General features: G+C 39.8%; 1 protein-coding gene across 5 annotated transcripts in view; it reads left to right on the top strand.

Annotated features, from left to right (window-relative positions):
- nup54 (nucleoporin 54) overlaps positions 1-12,713 on the top strand; it is a 67,220-nt gene that overhangs the window by 22,872 nt on the left and 31,635 nt on the right. For 4 of the 5 annotated variants that reach the window (XM_043695633.1, XM_043695649.1, XM_043695642.1 and 1 more), the window contains one exon: positions 7,710-7,793. The exons of the other annotated variant lie outside the window; for it this stretch is intronic. In XM_043695633.1, the coding sequence (XP_043551568.1) occupies positions 7,710-7,793 (84 nt within the window). The remainder of the gene's footprint in view (positions 1-7,709; positions 7,794-12,713) is intronic. 5 annotated transcript variants of the gene reach the window in all.

Consider the following 12,713-nt stretch of genomic DNA (forward strand, 5'->3'; position numbering starts at 1 on the left):
GCGTTTGACATCTTTAATGGTTGCCTATGAGCGAACAGATCCACAGCTGAGTAGCTCAGTGTTACATACTGTACATAGATTTGGGAACCCTGCACTGTAGTAATAAACATTCTGCAGTTCTTCGTTGGGTCCTTATTCAGTTTTCATTCCACAGTTATCGGTGATTGCTGTAGGTAGTATTTTCCTTCAGTATTGAAACAGTGGTTACAGCAGCTTGGACTTTATACATTTTGTACCTGGTTTTGTGTAGTTAGTATCAGTCCTGAAATAATGGAAACAGTTTGGGATAATACAGTTAATTTGCTGTCCCTACTTGAGGGAGCACTATGCATTTAACAATGGAAGGAAGGGTATTTGGCCATCCTGTTTAAGCCGGTTCTTTGCAAGAACCATCACTTTAATCTCACTATCCAGCTTATTACATTGCAAGCGTGTATGTAATTTTGTTTTGAGAGTTACAGTTGAATCTGCTTCCTGCACTTTTCCATACAGTACATTCCAACTCAACCAGAATTCAGGGGGGAAAAAAAAGCTTCATTTTCTTTTCCACTGGATTATTTGCCAGTTATCTTTTCTGACTATTGATGCTTTTGGTAATAGAAAAGGTTTCTTCCTCCTCTACTTTTCAGAAAATCATTTGGTTATTCTCTCCTCCTCATCTCTGCTTTAAGTGCTTTAGTCTCGGCTTTTCCATAGAAATGTAAAAGAGCAAGGATTTGAATTGTATGCCCAATGTTAATAATTATATTCCAAACCCCTTTTATAAGTTTCTATGGTCACTTCTGTGAAACCATGCTACCAGCCACTTCAAATGAAGCTTTCACACTAGACATTGAAGTGTGTGATCATGGCCCAGACATAGTCTTTCTGTCCTTCTATTTGAGGAGGTGCTTTTTGTTTACTGGTCTCTTTAACATCATGGTCAAGACTGGTAGATTGTGGGTGTGAATGCATGCCCCAGCACCCCAGGAGGTACCATGTATCAATGCTAACATTTCATTGTTGTTGTATCCATTCTAGTGTTATACTAATGTTTTGTGAAATGCAACATAAAGATTTAGTTATAAGCAGCAATTTAACTTGTGATATATTCAGTAAAACAGATGGACTTAGTTGGACAGCGAATAGCTTTGTAGTGTTAATCTCTACTTAATAACCTATTTATTAGAACTCCAGATAGCCACTTAAGGTAAGTTTCTGTCCCTTCGTCTTTTATAAACAAAATAGGGCAAATATTTCTAAAAACCCAATGGATTTGATTATTAAACGTTAAATTAGTCTTTTGTTTTGTAAAATGATTAATGTTGTTTGAAGGGAGCATTCTGTATTTAGGTCAGCTTATTTTCTGAGAACCACACCTGTCTTAAAAGATGTGGCTGTTCTACTGCATGGATTGTGCATTGTTCTCTGCACATGGGAGATAGCTACATTAGAGCATGTAATGAGAGATTGCTTAACATAAGATGATCATAGAATTCTCCAGGATTGTATTGCACTACAAATTGGTTTCCTGATTGACTTGGAGAACTTGTGTCATATATTTGGGAACCCGACCCTGCTTTGTATTGGATATAATCTGTGTTTCAAAACGATTTGCCAAATTGTTTGTTCTTTATCAGCCCTGCAAATTAAATCCTTCTTGCAATCAGTTTTGTATCTTTGCTGGATTTTAGCTTTAAAAAGCATCAGCTTGACTGGCATAGTGGTCGTATGTTGTTCCTTGTCATTTTCAGTCTTTACTGCTGCTTTAAAGTGTCAGTTGTTGGTAACTTTTATAACCAACTGGCTTAATAATTCATCTGAAATTTTCACTGATCTAGATGGATGTTTCATTATGTTGAAATTGAAATTTGAAAGCAGAGTTTTCCAATCAGCATTTCAATTAGTTTTGCAGTTCTACAAAGCCCCAGGTTTAACATTTGATGAATTGTCTTCGATGGGAGAGAATGAAGTTTAGTGTTTGTTGTAGGTGGTGGAAGAATCATAAATGGGCGAATACAGGCAGTGATCTCAATATATTGAATGAGGGAAAGGAAAGGATTTTCAATGGTTTTCATACTTGATTTCTCATAATCTGCACTTCTTAAAAAGGACGATATCAGGAGCAATAGAATGTCTAACGTTGTAATAATCATATGAGGAACAGCCACCTGATAGAAGGTTGTTATTACTTCTTGAGCTCAATCCCATTGAAAGTCCATGTCAATGGGATGATAGGGAAGAAAATTGAAAATAAAAATTAACATATTGTCACTGCTTATTTGACTAGGAGAAAGTGAGGACCGCAGATGCTGTAGATCAGAGTCGAAGGGTGTGGTGCTGGAAAAGCACAGCCGGTCAGGCAGCATTCGAGCAACAGGAGAGTCGACATTTTGAGCACCAGCTCATGAAGAGGTTGTGCTCGAAACATTGACTCTCCTGCTGCTCGGATGCTGCCTGACCGGCTGTGCTTTTCCAGCACCAAACTTATTTGACTTCTGGCACTGGCTTAGCAGAACTTTTTTCAGTTGTGACTTGAGAATACTGAAACCATTATCTATAATCTTTGCTCCAAATACCGCTGTCTAACTGTTATCTCTGTCTCTGTCCCTCTCTCCTTGGTCACTGTCTGAGACTGAACAGTCTGTGTTATGTTGATGAAGGGCTTATGTCCGACACATCGATTCTCCTGCTCCTCGGATGCTGCCTGACCTGCCGTGCTTTTCTAGCACCACGCTCTCGACTGTGTTATGTTGACCCAGGCTGAGCTTGTAAACACATATCGCTGAGACTGTCTGTTTCCACCTCAGTAACTTAGCTTCACCACAACTCGTCTGCTGCTACAACTCTCCTCCCACGCCTTCCTTTCTTGCTGTTGGGCTTGACTATTCCAATCCACTCTTAGTTGGCTTCCCACATTCTATTCTCCAGAAACCTGGTTTGGGCATTTTCCAAAAACATTGTCAAAGTCCAAGTCTGCCTTTGGAATTATGGAACCCCAGCAATTATGGTGCTTCTCTTCTATAGGAGAATTTTGACTTTCTTTGTAAATATTCATGGTTCACCTTCAAAGCACTCCCTTTCATGGATGTACAGCTTCCAGATCATAATCAGAATGCACTTTACTGCACTGTTCATTTATAGTACTGTGGGAAACTTTGACGACTTGAACTCTTTTTTTTACTGTGATGACAAAACTGCAAGTATATTTCTGCTAATGTGCAACCCTGTACACTGGCTCAACACCACCATCAGGAGGAACTTTATTTTACTACCATTTAACATGGAAATTAAAAATGTTGATTTTGGAAAACGTAAGGTTTGTGAAAATTAAGGAACTACCTGATGAAGAGACCACGTGATTCAGAAAAGCTCCATTACTCCTTCATTGTTCCCAGCAAATCTACTGAAATATTTTGAGTAGAAGCTTGCCTGACTGTAACAGTTAGTCAAGTAAACATAACCATGCCCATTCAAATCTGTGTCAGACGTCGCACAACACCAGGTTATAGTCCAACGCGTTTATTTGAAATCACAAGCATTTGGGACACTGCTCCATCAGGTCATGATGAAGGCGCCTGATGAAGGAGAAGCATTTCAAAAGCTTGTGATTTCAAATAAACTTGTTAGGCAATAACCTGGTGTCGTGACTTCTGACCTTGTCCACACTAGTCTGACCGTGGTACCTCCACATCTTTCAAATCAGTGGGTAGAGTGTTAGTGTGCTCCCCCCGAAGCATTGCACACTAACTCTTTTTCTGTTGCCATTGATATGATTTTCGAACAGTGCTTTAGAACTGGAACCTGAATGATACAGGGTTTGCTTAAGTGAGGTCATTTTTATTATTATTTTACAAAGATTTTATCACTTTTATGTCTCCAGTAAAAGTTTATCAGTGGATTATTTCAGTCATTCATCCGTGGTCAGGTTTTCACACCATTCTACAATCTAGAAAATTCCAAAATCCAGAAGTGACTTGGTCATTATCCAAACTCTGGGTTGGAGTGGTGACAGTACAAGAAACCTATCCAGCATATCTATTTGGAAAGTTATTTTTTGTTAGCTACCTTTTGCATGTTTATTTGAGTTACCACTTCCTGTTTTTTTTTAAAATCTCTTCTACTTTCTCTTCTCCCATTGTTTGTTTGGTTTCACTGTTCCTGGTGTTCCTGATTATTTGTGTACTTAATTCTGAAGTGCCAGTAGTTGGAATAACGTCCTGGAGGGCGCTACTGTTGTCGTCTTTGTTCAGAGGCACAGTTTCTCCTTGCTCATCATTTATAGAACAAAAACTCAGTTCTTGGAGTATAGTGTCATTGCTTGAGATGGGGCAAAAGACGTGCTTGTGGTTCCCACACAACTCTATGAAGTTTTTTTAAAAAAGCAGGAGTGAAGTATAAGTAGTCAATTAGTTTTAGAGGCGGGTACATCTGAATCGTGTCGAGACTGTGGTGCTAGAAAAGCACAGCAGGTCAGGCAGCATCCGAGGAGCAGGGTAGAGTATGTTTCAGGCAAAAGCCCTTCCTGACGAAGGGCTTTTTCCCGAAACGTGGATTCTCCTCCTTGGATGCTGCCTGACCTGCTGTGCTTTTTCAGCACCACACTCTACTCTAACCTCCAGCATCTGCAGTCCTCACTTCCACCACATCTGAATCATGAACAGTGTTACCATGTAGCTTTAAAAAAAAGTGGAAGAAAAAGCGCAAATGTTGTAAATTTGGATTTTGGGTATAGGTCCTTTGCTGGTCAGGCGTAAAACGCTATTCTGTCTCTATGCTAATGGGTCTGCTTTACATCCAGCATGAAATGGGTTGTCAGATGTGTACTCAGTACATGGCATTGACTAGTTTCTTGTTTGTTTTAAATTTTGAGTTTTGAAACTGAATATTATTTGGTGTTTTGGTAAAATGTCTCCTTTTACAATAAATGTGAATTCGTGAAATTTCTTTTCTTAAGAAGTAGGAACCTGTATATGAAATCTATTTTTAAACACTGTCATATTTCAGAAGAAATATGTATGTTACCATGGGGGAAGAGAATGTTTATTGCTTAGTTTAAGGAGGAATACCCTGACTTTTTAAAAAAAAAACATGCTTCCTAGCTGGATCTGATTCGGTTCATTTGTGTTTGTGATCAATTGTCAACAATGTGTTTTTATTTATTTTAAATCATTGTACAGCATGAGCCACTCCATCAAAAGGCTACTCACTATGACTTGCATATTATTTTTGTTTCCAAACATACATGTAAAATTCTGGTTGGCATTCCCTTTTAACTGTTTGAGGATATTCAAAGACTGAGAAATTTGATTGAGACTTTTTATTAGGGCAAAGGATCAAAATGCAATACTTGAGTTTTTGAGGGTCTGCTGATCAGGGTTATGCATGGAGAACTAATACTGAGGCAAAGTTGTAATTGAGGCTAGACAAATACACTTGCTCCTGTATCTGTATGAGTCAATGTTTTAAATGCTGTAAATATATATATTTTTGCTGGAAATTACAATCAAGTATCTAATCTGGAATAGACGAACCTGTAGTCCTTTTGTTACTGCAGCAATGTTATGATAGTTCCATGTTGAAGTCGGGCTCATTTGAAATTATTCTTTTGGATATGGGCATTGAATGTGCTTATTGAAATTCATTCCTTAGCCATTAATGGAGGAATTAACCATTTATTTTAAATGTTAATTGATCCGAGAAGAGAGGAAGGAATTTTTTTTTTTTTAAGATTTGTTAAACCTTCTTGCAAGGCCAGTATCTATCTTCTGTTCCCTTTTTTTGTTTTGTTCTCTCTATTGTGTGCTTTAGTTTTCTGAACCTGTGATGAATTGGCTCCATTCAAAATGTAACACATTTGAAGGACAATGAGGTGTGTAATTTTTTTTTAAGAGTCTGGCCTAGTTGCATATAATCAATTTAGTTTCCCAGTCTTGAGCCATTATGTTATGCTCGAAATTTCACCTTTTTCAAGTTCTGAGATGACTTTTATAAAATGTAACACCACAAGCTTTTGGTTCATTGACATCACATAGTTTGAAATGAAGTTCCCTTCTCATTCTCACCATGTTTGCATGGCAATTTGGAGGAGTTCCAGTACTATTTTTACAAGAATGCCATTCTTTCTTCTAATTATGTTTTTGCGGGATCAGTGATGACATTTCTGTTATCTTGCATTAAAATTGTCATCAGATGAGCCTTTTTAAATGATCCGTTTCTCCTATGTTGCACTCATACACTTAACAAGGAGCATTAGTGTGTTAATCTTTCTAGCTAGAATGATGTATGTTTGCAAATGGTTAGTAAGTATTTGTGACCCATCATTTCCATGTTTAACATGCTTTATATTTAAAATATAAAAGTCGCCTTTATTATCCTGGCAGGGATGATGGAAACTGAGATTCTTCTACTGGCCAGATGTTTTTTTTTTAAATCGCAATGTGTTTGATTTAACCTGTAACATTATCAGAAATTCTTTCTCAACTACCTGGTCATTATTTTTATGGTTACCTGTTTTTGCAACACTTAAACCAGGCATGGAATAGTTTTTTTTTTAACTAGCCTTTTCCTAATATCCAATCATATTGAGTGTTTTATGATCTTTGAAAAGTGTGTGTAAATTGTTTTATTGTAATCTATTTCTTTGTGTAATATAGCTAATGAATCCAGATGTTTTAAAAATCAAAAATGTCAGTGGTTTCTGGAAACCTGCAAGGAAACTTAAAAAACAATTTTGGAAATAGTCAACATATCAGGCTGCATCAGTTGAGGAACAGAAACCGTTTCAGGTCAAAGGTCTTTTCATCAGAATGGTCAGTTTCATAGTTTCTATTGACCAAGGTCTTTTGATAATCCATTTGAAAGTAATTAAATATTCAATAGCTTGCTGACGATGGCTGAAAGGAGGTCACCTTACTATCAGAACACCAACGAAACAATTTGGCATAAAACGTTGAAAGAGATTTTCTGAATTCCCATCTTAAACGTAAAATGCAAGTGGTGAAATTAGTTGGACTGAACTCTGTGCATTGAAATTTTTTTTGTGCATTACAAGTTAAAATACCCAGACAGGAAAAAAAATCTGAGGTACTTGATAGCACATTCTGTCACTTCTGGATAGTTTTCAAGTTACCTCTTCCAGTTTTTTTTTAAGGAAGCTTTGAACATTGGAGATTTGTTTAATTTTGAAGGAGGAAAATCTATTGAAGATGAATGCAGAAGAAATATTGATAGCTTTAGGCTCCTGTTTAAAAGGAAGGGAGAATGATTTAGTGAAGAGATCTTTGTTTTCTAAAGTTGTGATTTAATATGATGGAATAAATTAACTGCTCCAAGAAGATTGGAAGTCTGACAATGCTGCTTCACCAGTGCAATTTGATATAAAAATGCTGTGAAACATTCTGAAGACTGTGTGCAAGATAGTAACTAATGTATTTCTAGCCTTGCATCACAGTGATGTAATAAGATTATGGTATAATTCACACAACTACAATCATTTCCTGATTGTAGTCAAATAACCTGCCACCCTACAGTGTGATTATGCATTTTATGGGTAGGAAAGGATTGGCATTTTATTAAAGCTATATGGTTAGAAATTGCTCACTAAATCTGGAAATATTCTGACTGAATACTTTGATGTATTGAAATAATGGTGGGTCACAAATACAAAGGTATGAAATGAATTAGTTTACTTTTTGTTGAATTCTGATTTTTCTTAAATGTCCACATAGGTGGTTTTGGAGGGTTTGGCACAACCACGACAGCTGCTCCTGCTTTCAATTTCTCAGCAACACCTGCCAATACAGGGGTAACAGGTAAAAAGAAAATGGTAATCGCTTGCCAGAGAGATAAACAATTAAATTTTATTTTAGCAAAACACAACATTTTCTGTGCTTTTTGAGGAAGGTATTCTGGTGGTGTTCAAGGGAACAAAGAACATTTTTTTAAAAAACAGTTTGTTCATATAGAATGTGGGCATTGCTGGCTAGGCCAGTATTCATCATCCACCCCTTATTGAGGGGAATCAACCACATAGCTGTGGGTCTGGAGTCCCATAAAGCCGGATGAGGTAAGGATTGCAAATTTCCTTCTCTAAAGGGCATCAACGAATCAAATGGATTTTTGCAACAATCGACAATGCTAACCTTTAGATTAGGCTTTTAAAGTTTTCTTATTAGTTTGAATTAAAACTTCAACATCTGGGCCCCTTGCTGAGATATTTGTATCATTGATGGTCACTGGTGAGGTGCAGGAAGACTGGATGTTGGCACACTGTTTAAGAGGGGTGGCAAGGGCAAGCCAGGTAACTATAGACTGGTGAGCCTGGCATCTGTGATGGGCAAGTTGTTGGAAGGAATTCAACGGGACAGGATTTACACACTTGGAAAGGCAAGGACTGATTAGGAATAGTCAACATAGCTTTGTGCATGGGAGGTCATGTCTCGCAGACTTGATTGAGTTTTTTGAGGAAGTAACAAGGAGGATTGATGAGGGTAGAGTGCTGGACATGGTCTATATGGTCATTTATAACCAATGATTTGGATATGACCATAAGAGGTATAGTTGGTAAGTTAGCAGATGACACCAAAATTGGAGGTGCAGTGGACAGTGAAGAAGGTTACCTCCGATTACAGCAGGATCTTGATCAGATGGGCCAATGGGCTGAGAAGTGGCAGATGGAGTTTAATTTAGATAAATCTGAGGTGCTGCATTTTGGAAAAGCAAATCTTAGCAGGACTTATGCGCTTAATGGTAAGGTCCTAGGGAGTGTTGCTGAACAAAGAGACCTTGGAGTGCAGGTTCATAGCTCCTTGAAAGTGGAGTCACAGGTAGATAGGATAGTAAAGTAGGCTTTTGGTATGCTTTCTTTTATTGGTCAGAGTATTGAGTAAAGGAGTTGGGAGGTCATGTTGCAGCGGTATACGACATTGGTAAGGCCACTGTTGGAATATGGCGTGCGATTCTGGTCATCCTTCCTGTCAGAAGGATGATGTGAAACTTGAAAGGGTTCAGAAAAGATTTACAAGGATGTCGCCAGGGTTGGAGGATTTGAGCTATAGGGAGAGGCTGAACAGGCTGGGGCTGTTTTCCCTGGAGCGTCTGAGGCTGTGGGGTGACCTTACAGAAGTGTATAAAATCACGAGGGGCATGAATAGGTTAAATAAACAAAGTCTCTTTCCTGGGGTGGGGAGGAGTCCAGAATTAGAGGGCATAGGTTTAGGGTGAGAGGGGAAAGATATAAGAGACCTAAGGGGCAACCTTTTAACGCAGAGGGTGGTACGTGTATGGAATGAGCTGCCAGAGGAAGTGGTGGAGGCTGGTACAATTGCAACATTTTAAGACGCATTTGGATGGGTATATGAATAGGAAAGATTTGGAGGGCTATGGGCTGGGTGCTGGCAGGTGGGACTAGATTGGGTTGGGATATCTGGTCAGCATGGACGAGTTGGACCGAAGGGTCTGTTTCCGTGCTGTACATCTCTGACTCTGACTGTGTATCTAGTTGGATTTGAACCCACGCCCCATAACATTGGCCTGCGGTTCTGGATTACTCGTCTGGTGATATTACTGCTATGCCACTGCTTCCCCTCGCACAATGACTCTATCCATAAGCAATGTGGCTTTGCATTGTAAGCATCAAGCCATTGAGGCAGAAAACCTCCTTACATATTGTTTGCTTGTAGGTGGACTTTGCAACAAAATAAAGGACCAATAGATATTTTATTTGAAACAGCAGCAATTCAGTTATAGGTGGTACTACAGCTAAGTTTACAGTGCATGCTGCAAAATAAAATGCCAGGGAAGATGCAGAATAGTTGGACCAAACTCTCAAGATGTTTGAAAATTTAGATTTGTTGACTATTATTCCTTTTGGATTTTCAGAGACAGGCTGTGAAGACCTCTGTGTAAATCCTAGTTATACTCAGGATTCTCTGTACAACTTAGATTGTTTTGGTCCTAGCTGAATGTACTGGTTCCATTGCTGCTGCTGCTCATGGTTTGAACAAGTTTTGCTGAGCTTGCTTTTTCACGGAGAAGATTGTGAAGCTTGAAATATAGTGCTATTTATAAATTCTGTTTGTTCGAGTTTTTTTTAGTTTTAGTGGCACACCATAGAATTGAGAAGGGGAGTAAAAGAGTTTTGTTGACTAAAATATCCACAAACTTTGCTTTAAGTGAAAGCATCCCTTGATAACTCTCCTGAAAGGGAGGGTCTTCTGCCATGCTAACTCTCGCTTAGCAGTATCGTGCACCTTTTGGGTAAGTGCTTTGATACATATGCGCTGACAATTGAATCTCCTGCAAACTTCCACAATGTACGATGTATCACGTCACTAATTTGCAGTCAGACCCCTCCAGCGGTGCTAACGTTCTGGTGGAATATGGTTTTACGGCTCCTGTCTGCCTTTGGCGAACGTGGCAGATTTGTCATTGTTTGTGCATCAGCATTGATTGAATATCAGCAGGCAATTCAACAGAGGCTGCAGGGTGAGGGGTGGTGCCAGAGGGATTGCCGTTCTCTAAATATTCGGGCTGATTGTTGCCGTGAAGAAGGGCTGGAAGCAGTTTTACAGCACTCTTCAAATGCACCCTGGCTGAGGTCACCATAACTTTCCTTTTGGTGATCAAGTAACTTGATTTGTAGATTTCTGCTTTAAATTGTTACCAATTGGAGGAGCTCCACCCAGCTCGCCAGTACTTCAAAGAGAAATATCAAACTGTCCAAAATTTACCAGCAGAAATTAGAATCATGGGGCTCGGTTTTTTCAGATATTGGAGTTTCCTGTCCTGGCACCTGTAGAGTCAATGAAGAGCACTTCTCTGCCAATCGTGGTTGATTTCCACGATGTTGATCTACCACAACGGGGCCTTTGCTCTGAGTATGGGGCAGAGGTTCAGCCTCTGAACTGCTAGTCGGTCTGGTTGGCCGATAGCTCTTAGTTCCAGCTGAGTGGTCAGGGCCAGGACAATCAGCAGTTTCCTTGAGTCCAAGACCAGAAAAGTAATCGCCTTTTATAAAATTCAGTGGAGGTGATAGCCAAGGGAACCGGGGATGTGCAGCTGTAGCTGGAGGAGCCAGGGTTTCATTGGAGAGTGCACACTTGTTGCGTACTGATCTCTGGCAGGGAGGAAGGAGAGGGGTGGGAAGGGCACCCGAAGTGGAAAGGGGCTATTTGAGAAAGGTGACCAGTCAGGCTTTCTCCACCACCCCTGAACTACTCTCGGCAACCTAGAAATTGAGGCTGTGATGGCAGCCCATCATTGACCATAAGACACATGAGCAGAAATAAGCCAGTCCACCTATTGGGTCTGTTCCACAATTCAATCATGACTGATGTGTTTCTCAACTCCATTTTCCTGCTTACTCCCCATAACCCTTGAACCCCTTACTAATCAAGGAACTATCTATCCTATGAGCGGAAAAATGTGTTGCTGGAAAAGCGTAGCAGGTCAGGCAGCATCCAAGGAGCAGGAGAATCGACGTTTTGAGCATAAGCCCTTCTTCAGAAACCGAAACGTCGATTCTCCTGCTCCTTGGATGCTGCCTGACCTGCTGCGCTTTTCCAGCAACACATTTTTCAGCTCTGATCTCCAGCATCTGCAGTCCTCACTTTCTCCTACTATCTATCCGATGTTTTAAATACACACAATGCAGCAGAATGTGTAGAGGGCAAGTCGGTGAGTTCCATAGATTCTGGCTGAAGAAATTCCTCTTCCTGCTCTGTTCTAAAGAGTCATTCCTTCATTCTGAAGCTGTGTCCTCGGCTTTCTTATTAGTGGAAACGTCTTCTCCACATCCACTCTCTGCGGGCCTCCGTGTTCTGTAAGTTTCAATGAGATTTTTCCATCATTCTTCAAAATGCCATTGAGTACAGACCCAGAGTCCTCAAACCTTCCTTATTATTAGCCCTTCATCGCTGGGACCTCCTCTGGGCCCCTTCCAACATTAGCACATTCTTTCTTTAAATGCAGGGTCCAAAACTGCTCAAAATATTCCAAATGAGGTCTGATCAGAGCCTTATAAAGCCTCAGCAATACACCTCTGCTCTTGTATTCTAGCCCTTGATAATGAATGTTAACATTTCATTTGATTTCCTATCTGCCTGCATTTTAGCCTTAAGAGAATTTTGAGCTAGGATTCCTCAGTCCATTTTGTACTTCAGATATCTGAAGCCTTTTCACCTTTAGAAAATAGTCTACATCTGTATTCTTTCGACCAAAGTGCATAACCTCCCACTTTCCAAGTTGTATTCCATCTGTCACCTCTTTGCCCACTCTCCTAGCCTGCCCAAGTCCTTCTGCAGCCTCCCCACCCTTTCCTCAGAACTACCTCCCCCTCCAACTATCTTTGTTATTTGCAAACTTAGCAACAATGCCCTCTGTTCCTTTGTCCAGATTATTGACATATAACATCAACAAATCCAGAATTGTCTGTTCCTAGTGGGCTCTACCACTAATCGCTCCAAAAAAAGCCATTTTGTTGACATTCCACATATTCCTTTTCTTCGGATCTGCTGCTAACCTGATGTTTTCAGTCCACCTGCATATTTAAATCCCCCATGGTTATTGTAATAGTGCCTTTCCTACATGCCTTTTCTCTCTCCTGCTTTATTTTCTTTCCCACATCCTGACTACTGCTTGGAAGCCTGTACGGAACTCCTATCAAGGTCTTTTTTTTTCTTTTCCTTTGTGGTTCCTCAACTCTACCCACGCAGCTTTATGTCACTTATTGC

The sequence above is a fragment of the Chiloscyllium plagiosum genome, chromosome 1, assembly GCF_004010195.1.
Source record: "Chiloscyllium plagiosum isolate BGI_BamShark_2017 chromosome 1, ASM401019v2, whole genome shotgun sequence".
Classification (NCBI taxonomy): domain Eukaryota; kingdom Metazoa; phylum Chordata; class Chondrichthyes; order Orectolobiformes; family Hemiscylliidae; genus Chiloscyllium; species Chiloscyllium plagiosum.